A 19,765-nucleotide genomic window follows, 5' to 3' on the forward strand; every position below is an offset into this window, starting at 1 on the left:
AGACGACAACTGACAGTCGACTCATAGAAAGCGAAGAAGTTCTGCAGGTCCGCAGCTTTCCGTCGACGATGTTTTCCAAATTGTTTAGGAATTTACATTAGGACGTTATTTTATTATTTTTCTATTTAAATAATAAGAGTAAAATATTAATTTAATTTTACGTAATTTGGGATATGGACGAGTTTTCTATTTCTTTTTATTAACGGTAATGGAATTGGACTAAAAAATAAAAATCGTTACTGCTGTCAGTCGCAGTAAAAATAACTTTAGGTTATGCTTATTCCTGTGACTTTCGTTTGTGATAAGTAAGTGGCTCTCTAAAATATATGAATGTATATTGATTGTTTTGCGTGTCCGCCCCCTACTCATTTGGGTATTGGAATTTCGAGTATATTATGTAACGATAAACATTGTTATTGCGAAATTTGCAGCCGGTATGCAAAAAAAATGATAATTCTTATTTCTAGTATTAGTTAACCAAATTTTTATCTTAAACTCATATCACCACTAAAGAGATTTCTCTCTGGACCATTGTTGTGCAATAAATATGAAATGCACCATACATTCATTTACTAGTCAATAAAGCTTTCTATCAATTTTTGAAGGAGACACAAATATGGAACCAGACATCTTTGCACTAGTTTTGGATACACTCAATAGAGCTACCAGCCAGAATACAGATATACTTAAACCAGCTGAGAAGAAGTTAGAAGAATGGGAGATTGAACCTGGCTTCTATTCTGTTCTCCTGGTTTGTATATAATGAAACAAAAGGGTAATATATTATCCTGCTAATGAAATGTGCATGTATAGTTGAAGGTATACGCTTTAGAGTCATCCTAGCATAAACTATGACTATATATATATATACTGTATTTCTAAATCTAATATGTTTTACAAAATATGGTAGTCATATTTATAGGTGAGTGTTGCCTCTGAATGTGACACAAATGAAAATTATATAATCAACATAATATCTGAACTGACGTCTACGTAATTCTCATATAATACTGCCTTATATATTTGTATACAATTTGGGTTCATATGGAAAAAAAGGTTACTTACTTATTAACAAAAATATTCATCTAAAGTCTTTTCTAAACATACATTTGATTATGAAGATGGCTAATGAAAAGTCAATCCTAATTATAATTATAATAATAAAATACTATTATCTTATCTAAATGCTTATATGTAGTATACCCAATCATCTGTAAATACACAGGGATATTTCCCTTTATATAATGATAAATTAATAGATATATTGTTACAAATGAAATAAAGGTTTCCCCTGTAGAAGAAGGCTGAATGTTTTTAATTCGTTTCAGAATGTGCTATCAAACCATTCAGTAGATGTACATGTCCGTTGGTTAGCTGTTATGTGTTTTAAGAATGGTGTAGACAGATATTGGCGTCGCAATGCACCACATGCTATATCAGATGAAGAAAAGATTAAGTTAAGACAGGGGCTCCTCAATTCAAATGTTTTGAATGAGCCTGTTGCCCAAATAGCAACTCAAGAAGCAGTGCTTATTGCCAAAATTGCAAGGTATTTGGTACTTTACTGTATTTAATACTAGCCTATGGTTGGTGGACTCAGTTTCCGCACTTAGGCTCATAATTGGTCCGTTGTGCATAATTCCTAGCTTATGAGTATCAATCTAATTTATATAAATCTAAATATTCAGGCGAGCCGGGTAATAAAATATATAAAGGTAACACAATAAGGCTAATAAACTAAAACAATATCTTTTTAGAGTTCTAAATTTGTATGCAAATGTAGAAAAAGAAACAGTCCTATATAGAATTCTTTAGATTACTCAAATAGGTTTCAATCCAAAAAAATATTTAAAGGTGACACTTAAACCGCCCATGTTTAAGATAATATATTAGCTTATTTGTTACTGATAGATGTCAGTACTTGACCTATCTTGAAAGCTTTTAACAGTTTTAAGATTTGTAGAAATCATATAATTTTTTGTGTACAAGAACTTATTTAAAATTTTATCGCCTGGTAACTTGAACTTTAAACCAAGTCTTATTTAAAAGTTTTTTTAAGATATTTAAGTTAGTTTAGAACAATAACAATAGATTTAATGGGCTTAATGGGCAACACTCTTAAAACTCTGAAAACATTTGCGCACTTGCAGAACATTTTAACAAAAAAATAAATTAAACAGTGAAGAATTATAACATGTCAATAATTTCTATGGTAGACATTATTGAACATAAACTTTTCTAAATTATTAAAATCTAAACTAAACTTTATTGGTTTTAAATAAATATGATAATGACATACAAATACATTCTTTAAGGTTCGACTGCCCAGAAAATTGGCCAAATTTAATACCGGATTTGATAGGGGCACTAAAGGCACCACAGTCCTTAGTACAACATAGGTCATTGTTGATATTCCACCATGTTGTTAAGGCCCTAGCTTCTAAGCGACTTCTTGTTAGTAAGAAGAAATTTCAGGTATGTGTTTGCTTTCAATTAAATATAATTAGAATGTAAACTAATGCCAAAATGTGCAGTTAATATGTAGATATGTTAGTTAGGTATGATACTTTTATAATTTAACGAGAGTTACCATAATTTCCTGATTTCTTAAATGAATGATACCCAACGATCTGCTCAATCCTTGCCATTCATGTTATGATAAACAACTGACTAGTGACATATAAATACTTTCATTAAACAATAAAATAAATATTATTTATGTATTAAGTATATGATTGCATTGCTTGCGCTCCATGAAACATGGAGTAAATTTATTCAATACAAACCGTGTTTACTTATATCAACATAGATATTTTTTTGTTGCATCATACAAAGTTTTACAAATATAGTAAAGCTAATTTTTATATATATTTTTTTAATTACAGGAGCTTACAAGCACAGTCTATGGTTTTATATTAAATCTATGGCATGAGAATACAGAAATATTTCTTCGGCACATACAAGAAGGGGTGGCCACAGAGGTGATAACAGAACATTTAGAGAAGGCATTATTATGTTTGCGAGTGCTAAGAAAACTTACAGTATTTGGATTTAAAAAAGCACATGACAGCCAAGATGCTATTGCCTTTTTGAATGTTGTATTTGATAGAGCTAAGACCAGTTTAGAGTGTAGTAAGTATATGCATTGTTATATTATTGTCCATAGTAACAAATGCTTGGTGTATAAAGCCGCGTGTTCATGCATGTATGACGTCACACTCGTGTGCAAGTGAGTTGAATTGGAAACACGACTGTTCAATTTGCAGCTTGCATACAAGTTAGTTCTTCTAGTTGTACGGTGTTTATCATGAGTAGAGGACGTGCTGTGGTAAATATTAAAATAAAATAAAAATGTCATTGTTTTCTTCGCACCCCCTTAGCATCAGCTACATGAAAACATTTTAGAGTTACATTTTTATAAGGTAATCCTGCAGATTTCTCTCTATAGACGAGACGACGACGCAAAAGAACTGACTTGAGTGTGCGTACGAGTTTGAACCTAATTGAATGCAACTTGTACATGTTGTTGTTTCCACTTTACAATTTGTATGCAACTTGTATGCAAGTCAGTTGCATAATGGAAGCGTGGCTTAAGGGCAAATGTTCTTTTTATATAAGGTTTTTCTGTATGACAAGTCTATTTTTGGATGTGTAAGAAAAATTTGATAGGGTTTGAACTTGGAATTATTTTTCGTCTAGTCATATTGTGAAATGATCGTCACGTCCACGTCTTTGTTAATTCGTTTCAACATATATACATTTTCGTTACAGGGAAACTTCTAAAGGGAAGAGGTATTTACCTCTTGGAATTGTGCGAAAAGTTTATTATACACTTGACAAAAGTCGCCCTGGGCGTGCTATCCTTCCACCCGTTCTCCTATGTGCAACTTATACGACCCTCGTTGGAGTTCGCCCTCTACTACTGCTTTACTGAGCAGGGCATGTCGCTCGCGTATGAGAGATTTACAATACAATGTTTGAATATTGTTAAGGGAATACTTCAGTGTTTGGAGTTCAAGCTTCCGAAGGGGGATCAAGCGACGGCTACTAGTGAGTAAAGAAGTTATTTTTTTGTCTTTTAATTTAAAGTCGAATTGTCTAACCTAAAATTTTTATCCATAGGAATTTTTTACTAAACTTTATTGACTTGGAAGATATAGAAATTATTGTTCAATGTAACTGAAACTATTGATGTTGACAAATTATTACTTTTAAGCCATCTCCATGGCTCCATTGTTATGCATTTGTTTTTAAAAAACTGAAAAAAAAATGTGTGCGTGTAATGTGTAGACACGTAAGAAGTGAAACTTCTTTATGACCTTATTTTTCGAAAAATGATCGACATGCAACTTTACAGAAATTTGTTAATTAAAGTTATATTAGATAAAGTTTAACAGTGAGAGATATTGACCAGCCTTTATAATTTATTGTACATGTAGCCAGAAACGGATAATAAACATATTAAATTTTTTTTCAGTAACACTCCACGCCCACCAAATAAAATCAGAAGTCCTAAACGAGAACACTGTATGTCATATGTGTAGACACCTGGTTACCCATTACTTCCTACTTAGTTCTGATGACCTGGCACTTTGGGATGCCGAACCTGAAAGCTTCGCTACCGACGAGGCAGGAGAGTCTTGGAAATACAGTTTGAGAGTGAGTTAAAATTTCTGGTACCGTTTTATGTAGTTAATGTTACACAAGTATGATTTAAAGTCCCACCCTAATGGGGGTACAACATTGGGCAAGTTGGTGAACGGTCTTATATTACAATAAAATGTAATGCCCATAGTAATGCCATAGTACAGGGGGCAAACGGGCAGGAAGCGTACCTGATGTTAAGTGACACCACACATTGCCATAAGGCTAGCAAGTGCGTTGCCGGCTTAAGTGATTGCTACGCTCGTATATTGAATGGCCCTAAGTCGAATTGGTTCAGAAATACTTCAGTGGGCAGCTGGTTCCACATAGCGGTGGTACGCGGCAAAAATTGACTTGAAACGCTCAGTTGTGGAACGAGAGACGTCGAGGTAATACGGGTGGAATTTCGTATTCTGCCTCGACGTCTGGTGATGAAACATAGCTGCAGCTTTTAATCAACTCCGAACGTTTCTTGCCAGTTCTTCGTACCCGCTCTACACACTTGACTTGCAAAGTGGTAGTAAATGTAAATTTACAATTAGTTTAACTTCTTTTTGACGTTCATAAGTGTACTTGTTTACCTATATGAATAAAGATATTTTGAGTTTGAGTTTGAACGCTCCATGGTGAATGCCGTAAAAGATGGAGAGGAACCTCACATCTCTACGCAACGCCAAGGGTACAAGTCACTTGGAAAGTGACTGGTCGTCGACGATTCGATTTATGCACGTTTCGAAGGCTACATAGATCCACTTACCCAGATACGTACAACTATTAATTTTCAGCCATGTACTGAAGCAGTATTCATGGAACTCTTCCATGAGTATCGTTCAATACTGGCCCCGGAACTTGTGAGATTGCTGGCGTCATCACAGGAAACCGCTGTCTCCTCGGAAGACTTACCCAACATATTGAAGAAAGATGCCATATACAATGCTGTTGGGCTTGCTGCGTTTGATTTGTATGACGATGTAAGTATGCGAAAAGTGCTTCATAATACAACTTTATATTTTAAAATAAATGTCTCGTTTAGTCAAGTATTTGTTAACATACATAACATGTACATTTTTGATTGTTTAAACGCACAGATTTTTCATTCAACTTGTATAGCGTACTCAACCAAATACGCTCAGCAGTGCTTCGCTACGATCCATATTCATTACCGATTCTTACCGAAAGGCCGATAGCGCACTTGCGAGCCCTCTGGCATTGAAGTGTCATGGGCGGCGGTATCACTTAACATCAGATGAGCCTCCTGCCCGTATCTTCGTATATCAAGCATCATCAAGCAATCTCGTCTTGAGCTCTCAAATATGTTAACTTCATAAAGAAAAAATGGTTTGTCAGGTTTTGAAACTACATTTAAGTTTGACTGACTACGGGCCTAAGTTCACGTCTGTAAAACCATATATAAACTAAGTGATAGTAGATCGAGAGTCCCGTGTAATTCTAATACATGTCAAATGCGAAAGTGTATACTTATGGCTCAGTCTCAATTCTAATAGTAAGGGTAAAGCCTATTCTAGTTAGTTTACGTTCCTTTTTACGTACTTTACTTCGCACTACGCCCACTCCAGTGAGCTTCCGTCCTGCCCTTCAGGCGTTTGACCACCCCGCGAGGCCCCAAACCGAGGTTCGAGTCTTGCAGTTGACGCCCTTGCGCTAGTCGCGGAAGACATTCAGGCCAAGCTACGCTCGTCGACACAGACGTCGAGATTCCATAAAAAAAACTTACGTACTATTCTTACTAGGGGTACAGAAACGTATGGACAGTTATAAAATTATTTTCTGTGATGCTATAGGTTGACTTTGACGAATGGTTCACCAATGTTCTTAGCCGAGAACTGAAAATTCAAGATAATAATTATAGGATAATTAGAAGAAGAGTGTGTCAATTGATCGGTAAGTAGAAATATTTTTTTTCTTCTATGGAATTGGTATTGAAAACCGATATCTGTTATTCCTAATTAAAGTCAATAAATATTATTTATGTATACATGTGTTAACTTTCACATAAGCCCATTAAATATCTTTCTAAAATTTACAAGTATTACACTGGTTTTGCGATATTTTTTTATTCATATTATATTTTAATGACATGGCCAAATATTTTCGTATTGTGATACTTTATAACGACCTTTTTCTTTATTATTTTAATAAAGCGAACGAATAATACCACTCGTTGTTATTTTTGATACAATAAGTTAGTAAACTTGTAATTTTTTTTTGCCAAAATTAACGAACATTGCAGGTCAATGGTGCGGAGTACGCGCATCGCAGTCTCTGCGACCAGCGATGTACGAAGCGCTACTAGAACCCCTCACCCGGTCAGATGAAGACCCGGCGGTTAAACTAGCTGCCGCGGAAGCCCTGCGGAGTACGATTGATGATTTCAACTTCCAAGTGGAACAGTTCGCGCCATACGCTCCTCATGCACTAGCTGCGCTTTATGATCTCCTGGTTCATTACTTTTTAAACTTTTATTTTTATTACTATTATTAATTTGAATTTAATGTAAGCTTAACCACTAGACCAACCTAGTCATATAACTCAACAACCTTTAAGTTGTGCGTTCGGCTATGAATTTTTCGTTCTATATAATAAATGAAAAACTGGGTGTTTTGAGTAGGGCTAAGCAGTATTTTACTGAGGTACAACGTATGAAGCTCTACAAGGCTCAAGTACGACCTCATATGGAATACTGTTCACATCTTTGGATTTTCTATAAAGTGGAAATCTTCCACAGTCCGTTTCACAAGGCATTTTCTTTTGCGAACTAGTGAACTGTGGAACCGACTCCCGGGGGTCGTCCCTGAGAGATACGACCTCCAACTGTTAAAAATTCGAGCGTACTTACTAAAAATGGGTGTCTATGGGCTTCGATGACTGCCCTTTTTGGGCGTTCCGCACGCTCGTTTGCGCCCCTATTATATAAAAAAATGAAGCATGAGAGTGTAGTCGTACTGTATGATAAGTGAAAACAATGCGTTTTTTTATAGATCCAAGTAAAATAATGATTTTAATATTATTAGTTAAAATATATTTTAATTATAACGTATTTCAGGTGGAGTCCGAAGAGTGCGACACAAAAATGCACGTCCTACACGTAATATCGTACGTGATGGAGCGGTGCGGCGCGATGGTCAGTCGCGAACGGGGAGTTGTAGCGCTATTTTCGTATTTGCCGCAGTTATGGCAACACGCGGCCTCACATCATATGCTTAAAGCGGCTGCGTTGGCCGCTGTTGTGCACCTTGTGAAGGTATATATATATTACTCGATTATATTATAATATATAGGCGTTGTTCAACTCGAGAAAGGCTTGACAGATTTGTATGGTTTTTTATTTGTTGTATTAATCTCAGTACCAAATATGAGAATAATAAAAATATTATAATAGAATTATAATTCCAATACAAAATGTTAATGGGTTTTGAAAGAGTGTCCACAGAAAACGTACTGCACACAACAATATATTTTTTAAAGTGTTACTTTTGGCGCGTTAGGGAAAAATGATGAGAGTAAATTTTTACGAAGCGCGCACACCGTCACAAAAAACCGACACCCTGAAGTTGAAAAAATAACAAATGTCCATTACTTTAATTATGTGTGATATATAAATTAACTTTATTTAACTAGATAATGCTTTATAAAAACTTATTAATATATCAAATACCTTTTTTCTATTGTTAAAAAAAATCAATGGAGCTGCAACCTTTTTAGGTCTGGGCCTCAGATTTCTGTATCTGTTTCTTGATCATTTGTAAATCGAATAGGCAAGTAGGTGATCAGCCTCCTGTACCTGACACACGCCTTCGACCTTTTGGGTCTAAGGCAAGCCGGTTTCCTCACGATGTTTTTCTTCAAGCGTTCTTCTCCTCCTCACAATGTTCTTCCGTTCGAGCGCATGTTAAATGCGCACATAGAAAGAAAGTCCATTGGTGCTCAGCATCGAACCTAGACCTCAGGAATGAGAGTCGTACGCCGAAGCCACTAGGCCAGCACTGCTCCTACACTTTTTCTATTGTTAGTGTCGTTTTTTCTACAAACGTATAAGAAGGCGAAAGATACAAATTTTAATTAGATTTTTATCTTGTTTCGCCAAAGAAGCGCGTGTACATACGTATTCACACACAATTATTATTTTTTTCTATGTTTAGTTTTCTACCTGTATTTTTAAACTTCTTCTCATTACTGAATTTCATTGCTCATTATTAATATATAATAAATTAATTTTTAGGCGGTAGGGGAGTGCGCAGATAGCATTCGGCCGTGGATCCTATGTGTCGTCAACGAATCCACGAGGCTCAACGAGCCAGCACACGTTTATTTGTTGGAAGATGCACTGGAGTTATGGCTAGCTGTATTGGAAGCCACGGAAACTCCGGATCCCCAGTTATTGGACTTAGCGAAGAATCTCTATCCTATAATTGGTACGATGTTTATTTTTGCCGGCAACGCATTCGTGATCCGTGTGTCGATAGGTGTCGGTATCACTTAACATGAGTACAACATATAAATGTTTCAAGTTTCAACAAATAGACGTTTTACGTTTACAGAAACGTAAAATGTCTATTTGTTAGGACTCTAAAAACGTGCGTGCCGTAACGTACCTGAACGTGCCCATATAGAATGGAAACAAATACAATATATTTTTTTATTAAACATTTTTCTTAAATATACTCAAATCAAAATATGCACGTCAACAGAAAATATATTGGCCAAGTAGCCAAGATTATGCATTTTGCTCACTCAGGCTTTCTTAGTTTTATAAATAAGCAGGGCGATTACCTAAATTGTCTGAATTACACCACGAGAGTACAGCTAGAGGCACTTTTTTCAGCATTCTTAGCAATTCAATTAGTTTATATCCTTTGTTTAACGCGATTGATGATAAATAGCGAATAATAACATTACTTAAAACACAGGGAGTGTTTTAAATAATGACTCAGGAACCGCACTGCCAGCTTTCTGTGCCTGACACATGTCTATTTGAGTCTAAAACATGCCAAATTCTTTTAATCATTCACTTTTCCAAACTTGATGTTTCCCGCCCCCATACAAGCAGTATGGGAATATTAAGCGCCTTTTAAAATCGTTGTTGAAATTGTTTTGTCTATTGTGTATTTACTATACATTGCTGTTTACATTTTTGTGCCCATTATTGTTTTACTTTTATTATTAAAGGTTACTCATACTTTTCTCTAATTCTCGACAGTTCTATAATTATAACTATAAAATATAATTTATACACATCTTGTTTTTGTGTTGTGTCTGTCATTTTTCCTTATTGATAAATATTTTTTTATAATTTCAGAAACGTCATCGGAACACCTCCGTATAGTTGTGTACATAATGCAAGCGTATGCATTACTATGTCCCGAGGAATTTTTCTCATGCGAAGGAGGGAAATGTATGGCCTTATTGGACGATATGTTGAGCGATATGCGGACGGAGGGTGTGATCGCTGCGCTCAAAATGGCGGAGATATGCGTCAGTGTGGTTTACCCGGAAAGGAATCCGTATTTGGGCGTGGAAGTTATCTGGCCTATTTTGAAAAGAGTTGTTTAGTGAGTATTATGTTTACGAGATGTATTTGATGAACCGGTAAACGGTACCTATAAATTCATTCTAAAAATTTTGCTAGTAAATTATTTTATTTCATAAAAGTAAAAAATAGCATCATCAAATGTAAAGGTAACTACGTAACTTGACAGAACTTTTATTTAAAAAAAATATAAATGGCTGTTTGTGTTGATCCAGTTCTAATCAAAGCTCCTTGCGAGGTGACAATCATTGCTCCTTGGAGATTCATCTAAAATCAATTGGACAATGTTTTTTTAATAAAAGATCCCTGTACGCACAGTTAAAAGTCAAGGTGCCACCTCGGTCCCACTCGAGTCATTTGCTCTGCTCTGATTGGTCTAACAATTCGTACTTTTATTCGTTAAGTTATGACTCCAAAACTGTGACATTATTGTTTTCCACTGATCTTTAATTTAATTTTACCTGGGCCTATAACCTATTGAATGGGATTCGAAGTATATTAAATTAAATTTATATTTTCTGTTGCACAACGTAACACTTTATTTTCACAGAGTAATAAGCGATATAATAAATTAAATAATATTTATTAAATAACATTCTTGTAAGTGCTGCCATCTGACAGATCTTCAACTGAATCTTAATTTAAATTTGTTAGATAAAATTATATATTTAACACAATTAAATAATATATAACGAATTCAATTATGATTTTTACAAGTAATATAAGAAATCTCAACGATTAGGTAAAGCAACAAAAGCAACAGTAACTTGACTAGATCATATTTTCAGAGACAGAGACACATTACCTGACATATATTAAATAAACTTTTTTTATACTATATTTTCAGCTGTTTAATAGAGAAAGACGACCTCCAAATGGTGTTTTCCGTCGAACTGTGTCTTCTGTCCCGCGTGATACTGCTGTCGACAGATCTCTTCTACAAAGCAGTGCAAGAAGCGGCTAAGAGTCTTCCGGAATACGATTCGGATCCTGTTAAAGTGTTGAATAAATTACTTCATGTTTGGACTGAAAAAATGAACTGTATCATGAAGGTTGAGAGGTGGAAAGTCGTCGGTACGTATTAGGACAATACTCATATGTTGTATGGAGCTTAAACGTGTATTCTGTAGCATTGATTGACATTGATTTTTATTCATTATTTGTTACAAAATGGCTTACACCTTTTTTGAGCATGGTGAACCGTAGTCGATCGCTATGTAACAATGGTCTATATCAAATAACAATCGCTCGTTCGGTGAAGAACTGGGGAATTTATTTTTCTAGAACTGATGACATACTTGCTTAATGAAAATAAATGATCATGATTTTTGTTTTAGTAACAATAGTAACACTGTATAAATAATAAAACAAAAAAAGTTGTATGATATATTGATACTTTTAACTGAAGTTGATAATTTGTGCGTTCGTTTTGTCACGTGTGCGTATACGTCAATGACGTTTCTTGATGATTTTACATATAACTTGTATTTTATTATACAAATTGTATTCGATGTTGTGTCCGTTTGTTCCTAAACATTTCACTTTTTTTTAAACTGATTATTGCATTTGTGTAACCAACTGCCCACTAAAGTATAACCGAAGTAATTCGACTTAGGGTCCTTCAAGAAAAGAGCGTACCAATTCTTAAAAGTCCCGCAACGCACTCGTGATCTGATACGAGTGTCCATGGGCGGTCGTATCACTTAACATCAGACGTTAATATTTAAAAGAACCTCCAGCGTGGTTTATAGTTTCAGTCCACTTATGAATGAGTTATTTAAAGTTACTAAATTATTACTAATATAATTAACAGGTTTAGGTTTAGCTGCCTTATTGACAACGCAGAACTCCACAGTATTACAACTATTTCCTGCAATTCTTCTCAATTTAGCTGAAGTCTTAAATGATGTTATGAAAATGGAAGATGGCGGCACTTATGTCGAGTAAGTTATATTCTAATTTATTGCTTTAACATTATCAATAAATTATATGTACATAAAATAGAGTAGCATACTAAAACAATTTGCTTTAATTACACTAACGAGTTAAGAAAAGAAATAAATTATTAAAAAAGAAATATAATTAATACGAAAACAAGAAAACATTAAAACAAAGTTTTAATAACCAGTTGCATGAAAGTGATTTAATGTATTTAAGTATTTTATTGAATTTAAAAGTTTAGTGCGTTTACGGTGTATGAAGAATTATATATACAAAGTAGCAAAAATTAATGTTCTGATAAAAACAAATTGAGAAGAAAAATTAACACCATCGTGAATTTATTAATACTAGGATTAAATAATACCTACAACTGAGACACAAATAGCATGTGATCGTTGAGCATTTCTAATTTATCAAGGAAACGATATAACCTACACTACAGATTATAAATTTAATATAAATATAACTCAAACGTCAGTATTTGTTTAATATTAGTTTTTTTTAAGTTATTAAATTATATACTTTATGATTAACAATTAACCTGAAACATAATTATTACGTAAATACATTAATTTATTACAAATAATCAATGATTAGATTATTGTATTAAAAAATATATAATATTTCAGCGGTCTACTCGCACCGCCTGGTTCTCGGCCTGCGTCTCCGTTAGAAGGGCGCGGGGGTGCGGCTCGATGGGAAGGAGGGGAGGAAGCGGCAGTGAGTAATGTGCGCACGCCACATGAGACTCGGAGGCGCAGGCTTGCAGCCGCGCATCCCGCGCATGCGCTGGACTTACGCGCAGTGATACACCATCAGGTACAACAAATAAACAACAACGAAACTTGCTGCAGTCTGATGTTTATGAATTACGGAGGGAAATTAAAAATTATTGGATTTGCGTTCCCTAATTGCCATCATTTTATAAAATCTGATAAAAGCCAAGAGGCTGATTGCAGATAGACAAACGTTAAAAAAAAAAGGTATAACACTAGTAATATAGTCCTAAGGGACAGTCATGCGCTCCTATTACGAGCCAACACACACATACAGGGCACACATATATGCATACTAAAATTCTTAGACGCTATAATAATATGAGCAGTTATGTACTTATATTTATGATACCCGAGTAAAATCTCTATAGAAGAATCTTTTAAAAAAAACAAAACGCGCTGTTAGCAGAGAAATTTATTAAAATTTTATTTATTTTAAACAGCTACAAACATTGAAAAACCAAGTTGGTCCAGAAGCATATGAGCGTCTTCTGCAATCTACGCACAAGGACATACTGAAACAGCTTCGAGAGTACATACCATTATAAACTCCTATAAACTTTCCTTTCTTTATAATCTACTAAAGGACTACATTTTACGGGTCATTACAATACAATAATACGTTAAAACATACATACGTTACAATTACGTACTAAAAAATTGTTATCTGTAAAGTCGGTTTACGGACGTTAGTTTAACGTGACAACGTCTTAAAATTATTGCATACTTTAGTCTTCGAGTGGAAGAGAGAAGCGTACAATAAGCGTAACGGGACAATGCGTCTGATTTTTCGTACGAGCAGAAGGCATTTATCGATTTATTAGACGTTGTCACGTCAAAATGTTCCGTAAATAGAATACATATAAGAAAAGACCGTGCGTAAGCATTTTCTTAATAACTTCAGAATTATTGTTGTCCTAAATGTTTTGACTTCAATATATTTTACATATTGTATATCCCCACCATTGGTCACGGTTTTAATTGTTATTTAAATTTTTGTTACTTGTATTGAATAAAGACATTTTTTAATGGGTTGTCGTAACTAAGATTTTCTAGTTGTTACAAAATTGTCAGCATGAACCCATTTTTGCGACTTTAATGGAATTATAATTTTTTTAACTATTGACAATATTTTTTATTACTAGTTTTAAAGCTAGTTAAAACCCTTTTTTATGTAGGAAAAAAGTGAGAGTACCAACATAATAACTAATTTAATTTCAATACATTTTCCTTAATATGGTTGGCAAGTTTTAAGTTACTAGGCTTGAAGTGCACATACTAATTGTGATATACTATTTCCTATGACATAGCTTTAAGAAATATTTATACATGTCAATATCTATAATATTAAAGATATATATATATATACTATGTATATATTTTTCACGTTTTTTTGTGTAGAAGGCACTTATATGTTTTTGTTAGTATAATATATATTTTAATACGATTATTGTCAATTTATAAATAAGCATATAATTATTATGATAGACATGTATTTCAAGCCAACGTCATGTTTAATGTTTGACTGATTGACAATTGAATTCGGTTTGACAGTTGCAACTGTCAGAAAAGATTCAAGAAAATATAATGATGTCTACAATGCTTCCAATTTCGCGTCACAGACGTCGTATTGCCCTAATGTAGTACTATCTAGGTGGTTGTATACTATTTTGCCATTATAGATGTAATAAATATGTTATTAAATTCTATATTAAAAAATTGTACATTTTGTTTATATTAATAACACTGAGGGTTAAATTGAACTTGGTGAATATAGTAGAAGTACGTTTTTTTAAATATAAGTTTGGTCAAATAACATTCTGCAAAGATTGTATTATTTCTGCTAATAAATGTATTTTAAGGAATGTCATTGTTTTATTGAAATACTAGCGGACCCGACACACGTTGTCCTGTCTTAACTATGAATATTGATTTCGAATTGGTATAATTAACTAAAAAAAATATTTCAGAAACAAAGTGTAATGCTTAATGCATTGTAATGAGTTATGATATACAACATCCTTTTTTTGGTTTTTCTGGAGCGTATATAAATAGTTTTGTTGAAATTCCGAGAACAAGTGACATATAACTGACCATGTGAAAAACATGGATTTTGATGATTAATACCACAAATAATTAGCGACTGTAATTATTTTATCAATACATTAACTCCGATCGAAGCATTTCTTTTAAACGATATTAATTTTTATTACATCCTCTTTGACGATATTTGTAGCCCGCATGCTGTTAATGTTTTGTAAATCGCTATAAGGATATATCAAAAAAGATTGAAATTTAAAAGCGCTATGCACTAAAAAAAATTGTCGTAACAAAAGTCTGGATTACTTAATAAAGGTTTCTAATTTTCTGCGCAATTTTATTGTTTTTTCATTCATAAAAACCTCCTGACAATAACAAACACAACAAAAAAATTATTGGCGAAATCGGTCCAGCCGTTCACGCGTGATGCCGTGAGCAAGGGAAATAGGATTCATTTTTATATATATATAGATATAGATACGAAGTAATTTACTAAAACAGTAGGAATGGTACACCAACAAGATAAGATCCGAGAGGCGTCATCCCAAGGCGTTGCGTAGAGATGTGGGGGTCTCTGTGTATTCTATCGCATTTACTTTGGAGAGTATTCCGAGGAGTGAGTTTGAGATTAATACCTGCTGAGTTTCATCATCGGACGTCGAGGCAGAATACAAAATACCATCCGTATCACCTCGAAGTCCCCACCTAGCTCTTATTGCGAGCCTATTGACAACCTACATCTGGGATGCATCCCTTATTCCCACGTGACCTTAGCGGTAATCAGAATATGTTCATTCTATTTATATGAAAATTTGTACAATGACAACTAAAATTGCGCCGTTGGGCCTTTAAACTATGACAGAATAAGCGAATCGTAAAAAGTTACTTTTTGTTCAACTTTTTGTATCGAATCGTATTGTCCAAATATATAGTTCGAATACGAATAGATAAGAACATATAAAAATTAATATTTTTTTATTAAAACTTGTTAATAAAGTGTGATTAGGAAGTTATGTTGTCACTAATATAGTGAAGCGTTATAATTTTTATATTTCGGATATTGTAAAGTTTTATTTTCGGGTAATTTGAAGTTTAGGAAGTGTAATTATGAAGAAATTACTTTAAAAAGTCGACGGAGATAAGGAACAATATATAACGACAATTCCCTTTTACCAACTCCATAGATGTCGAGTTTATAATTTGCTACAGATCAACGACTTCCATTCTTTGAAGATTTCAGTGTACCTAAACACAATTGCAGAAACAATGTTTAAGAATACTCAATTAATTAATTAGTTATGTACATAATATAATTATTCCCTAGCTTCCACATAAAACTGAAATTTTGTAAACACTAAAACATTGATAGCCCATATCAAAAGTAGACATGTAAGAGTCAACTATAATAGCTCCAGAAAGAAAACTTTACATTTAAAATAAATCAAAAGAATAGTTGTTTTACTCAATAATTATGTATACAAAAAACATAATTATTTATTTTTATGAAATGATTGAATTATTTTTAGAGTCGAAGCAAGTTTGACAGTTAAATTTCAAAACTTACATAGGCATCTCTAACAAAATTATCGTTCTTTCATTCGGTCTTGTGATTCCAATCTTTTCTGTTTATAGGAGGTCATGTTACTAAAAATTGCTATTGAATTTAGGAACCTAAACTCATCAGCATGTCAACTTCATTATTATAGGTTCATGGTAGGCTCCACCTGAGCGATTTTTTAATGCAGTTTATTCCGCGCACTACCACTGTGGAACCAGCTGCCCTCTCCAGTATTTTCGAACCAATTCAACTTAGGGTCCTTCAAGAGTCATCTTGCGTACCAATTTTTAAAAGTCCGGCAACGCTTTTGCCAGCCTTCTGGCATGGCCGGCGTATCACATAACATCAGGTGAACCTCCTGCCCGTTTGCATCCTGTTATATTTAAAAAATCTAAAATATAAAACAATCCATACAGTAAAACTAAATCAGTCGTTGACGTACACTTAGTTCATTATTTATCTATTAGCTGGCATTGCGTATCTAAAGCCAAAAAAACCCCAACATTACGCAACCTCGAGCCGCACGCCGACTTTGGTAAGGCTGTTTGTTGTTTACGCGAGTATTATTTTAAGAAAACAATTGATATTAAATAAAAAATCATTGTAGTCCTCTCCTTTTAGTGTTTATTTTAAGGAAACAATATATATTAATTTAAAATCCATTGTAAGTTTTTATCTTACCGAGCAATACACTGTTTATATTGTTTTATAATTGTTAAGTCATATGAAAACTCGATCCCTGATTTTTTAACAAAGCAATTAGCTCGTTCTTTTCTACACTCGTTCGTAATCTGACTAAGGCATATAAATATGTAAAAGAAACGAAGTATTAGAAATGAAAAGCAAGGCTATAACTACAATACTACTTATGAACATGTAGACATTTTCCACCTTACCAAAGAGGGTATTAGGAAATAATTTAAGAAGCGGGAAGACATTTAGAGATTTTAATTTAGTTTATGCCAAAATAAAAAGTAGTTCGTTAAATGTTTAACTTTAATTTTCTTCTTTTATCTATTTATGTACTCAATTGACTTATATTTTCTGTTTCCTATATTTTGTGTATCAATGTAATCTGTTTTGAGTTTGTATAATGTCTTCAAGTGTTGTTTTAAAAATATGGATAAGTGTATATGCAAGATTTCTTAAAAATAAGTTAGAAATTATAAGCAATTTCTGGATCATACAGATAATAAAATTAATAGGAATTTCAAAGTAAATATGCCAGTATTTCATACAACTTATAAATATGTAACTTATACTCTATTCAAGAAGGTTATCAGTTCGTATTTCGTGAAAACTGGACGTATTCCAACGGGGCTGCAGGCTTTTTAATGCATTCCCATTAGACTGCGATCTCTTGAAAAATCTCAATGACCTCGGTAGTGCACCTACATAATATCATATTTCGGTATTAATATTAATATTGAGTTATGATGAAACAGAATATTTAATAACTGTTACTCTGTAACACACCCACTCGCCCACACATACACACACACGCACGCGCACACACACACACACACACGTGCGCACACACACCAAATTTATTTTTACGACTCCGTTTCCATTTTTTTTCCTTTAGCACTTGCTTATTTTCTTCTATTGTATCTTATGACAATGACCTGATTGTACGTGTTCCGGTCCGGTGGTGGAGAGGCTGGCTATCTGTCACTCAGTTCTCCTGTTACAGAGACCAGTCTCTCACATACACTTCCAAATGTTATCATCTTAGTTTAATCATAATAACCTTTTATGGATGTATATGTGAGAGAAGAAATAAAGATTATTATTATTATTATTAATATTTTGTTGGTATATAAAATCGAACAATACATACATTTTCTTTTCATTTCCATGATTTGCCCAATCTTATTTTCAATAATAATCACAATACAATGGCCCTTCAACTCTTTATGGGTTACGCATCTGATTCTTTAATAATTTTTATAGTTCTATAGAAAAGTGGGATAAATTCGGTGATTGACATATGTTGTCGAATTTTGTGTGACATGCATTTGGTTTCCTTACGATGTTTCCCATTACCATAGGATCAAGTGTTAATTGCATATAAAAATAAAATCCAATTGGTGCTACGCCGTGATTTGAACGGAAGGATTAGGAACGCAGGACCTCAGGATTAGGGACGCACGCTTTTTTTTCTTTGAATCAAAGTGGCGTATGTGTTTTGGATGAGCTTATAAGGTAAAAAATAATATCACACAGAAGGATAAAGACGCAAGGAAGAAGTGCCTTTTTGATACCTTCATTCCTTCCTTAGACAAAAGTTCTTAATTTTAAATTGTTACAATACAAGTTTTTTAATTGTTATAAATTATTTATTTATTTATTAACATTTCGTTACATTACAATATAAAAAAATGAACATAATTAAATCAAAAGGAGGGCAACGGGCGGCCTTATCGCTTTCGAGCGATCTCTTCCAGGCAACCGCTGTGAGTAAAGAAAAAAAAATGTATTAAATTACATAAGATAGGCAAGAAGTGCAAAAATACATGTTATGCACAGTTATTAAGACAAAATTAAATAGGAACAAAAAAAACAAACTAAACTAAAAAGATGATACATTAATAATAGAAAGTAAAATGTAAAACGACACATAAATCACGATAATTTAAGATAAGTCTCACGTCAGTTACTAGTTAGTAAGAAAGTTAGGGATACGATGTGGACAGGGAATGTTTGTCCAGAATAAATTTAAAGGAAGATGAATTCATAGCCCAACTGCAGAGACCTTAAAGGAGTCGCCAAGAAAGGAGGAGTTATGAGATGGGATTTCAAGGGTATCGTTTTCGTAAGAGCGTAAGCTATACTATGGGCTCCCAAAAATTTTAAATCATTTTTGAGATAAATTATATAAAGCAAGTGATAATATTCATTTAAGAAAACTTTGGAGTCCAATGTTACCTGGAGTCTCAGTTCGGAATAAGAAAACATTTTTAATATAATACTATGTAATCTGTACAATGATTGAAGGTTGTAGTATTAGTACGGTTAGGTTCAAATTTCTCCGATTAGAAATGAAGTGTTCGAATGATCAATATGGTAAGATTCTAGACTTAGCGTAACCTATACTATATATACTACGACTCTCTATGTTAAAATCTTTAAGGCTTTTAACATTTGATAGGGAATGGCAATGTTTTTTTTTCGAAAATATAAGTCAGCTTGCAATCTCATACTCCCTTTGTAAAATATGGATTTTTAAGTGTAAAAATACATGAATATCTAAACTTG

General features: G+C 33.5%; 1 protein-coding gene across 2 annotated transcripts; it reads left to right on the plus strand.

Annotated features, from left to right (window-relative positions):
* The first annotated feature begins 31 nt into the window (after positions 1 to 31).
* Positions 32 to 14,033, plus strand: LOC123707008 (importin-11). Of its 2 annotated transcripts, XM_045656749.1 has the most exons (17): positions 32 to 305; positions 606 to 751; positions 1,329 to 1,549; positions 2,316 to 2,475; positions 2,886 to 3,132; positions 3,772 to 4,050; positions 4,478 to 4,659; positions 5,430 to 5,615; positions 6,447 to 6,546; positions 6,896 to 7,104; positions 7,709 to 7,906; positions 8,885 to 9,077; positions 9,962 to 10,214; positions 11,040 to 11,266; positions 12,006 to 12,135; positions 12,763 to 12,952; positions 13,353 to 14,033. In XM_045656749.1, exons 2-17 carry the CDS (start codon positions 617 to 619, stop codon positions 13,455 to 13,457), a joined length of 3,015 nt encoding a protein of 1,004 aa, XP_045512705.1. In that variant the 5' UTR covers positions 32 to 305; positions 606 to 616; the 3' UTR covers positions 13,458 to 14,033. The 2 variants fall into 2 exon arrangements, with proteins under 2 accessions (XP_045512705.1, XP_045512706.1); XM_045656750.1 differs by lacking the exon at positions 32 to 305 and having other exon boundaries at positions 671 to 775.
* The last annotated feature ends 5,732 nt before the right edge of the window (positions 14,034 to 19,765 follow it).

This window comes from Pieris brassicae, chromosome 3 (genome assembly GCF_905147105.1).
Source record: "Pieris brassicae chromosome 3, ilPieBrab1.1, whole genome shotgun sequence".
NCBI classification, from domain to species: Eukaryota; Metazoa; Arthropoda; class Insecta; order Lepidoptera; family Pieridae; genus Pieris; species Pieris brassicae.

Bases quoted from the DNA above. Each gene is read 5' to 3' on its own strand.
- LOC123707008 (XM_045656749.1), top strand. From the start codon at position 617: ATGGAACCAGACATCTTTGCACTAGTTTTGGATACACTCAATAGAGCT. The intron at 10,215-11,039 runs GTGAGTATTATG...CTATATTTTCAG, and splicing joins ATTTTGAAAAGAGTTGTTTA to CTGTTTAATAGAGAAAGACG. The intron at 12,953-13,352 runs GTACAACAAATA...TATTTTAAACAG, and splicing joins GCGCAGTGATACACCATCAG to CTACAAACATTGAAAAACCA.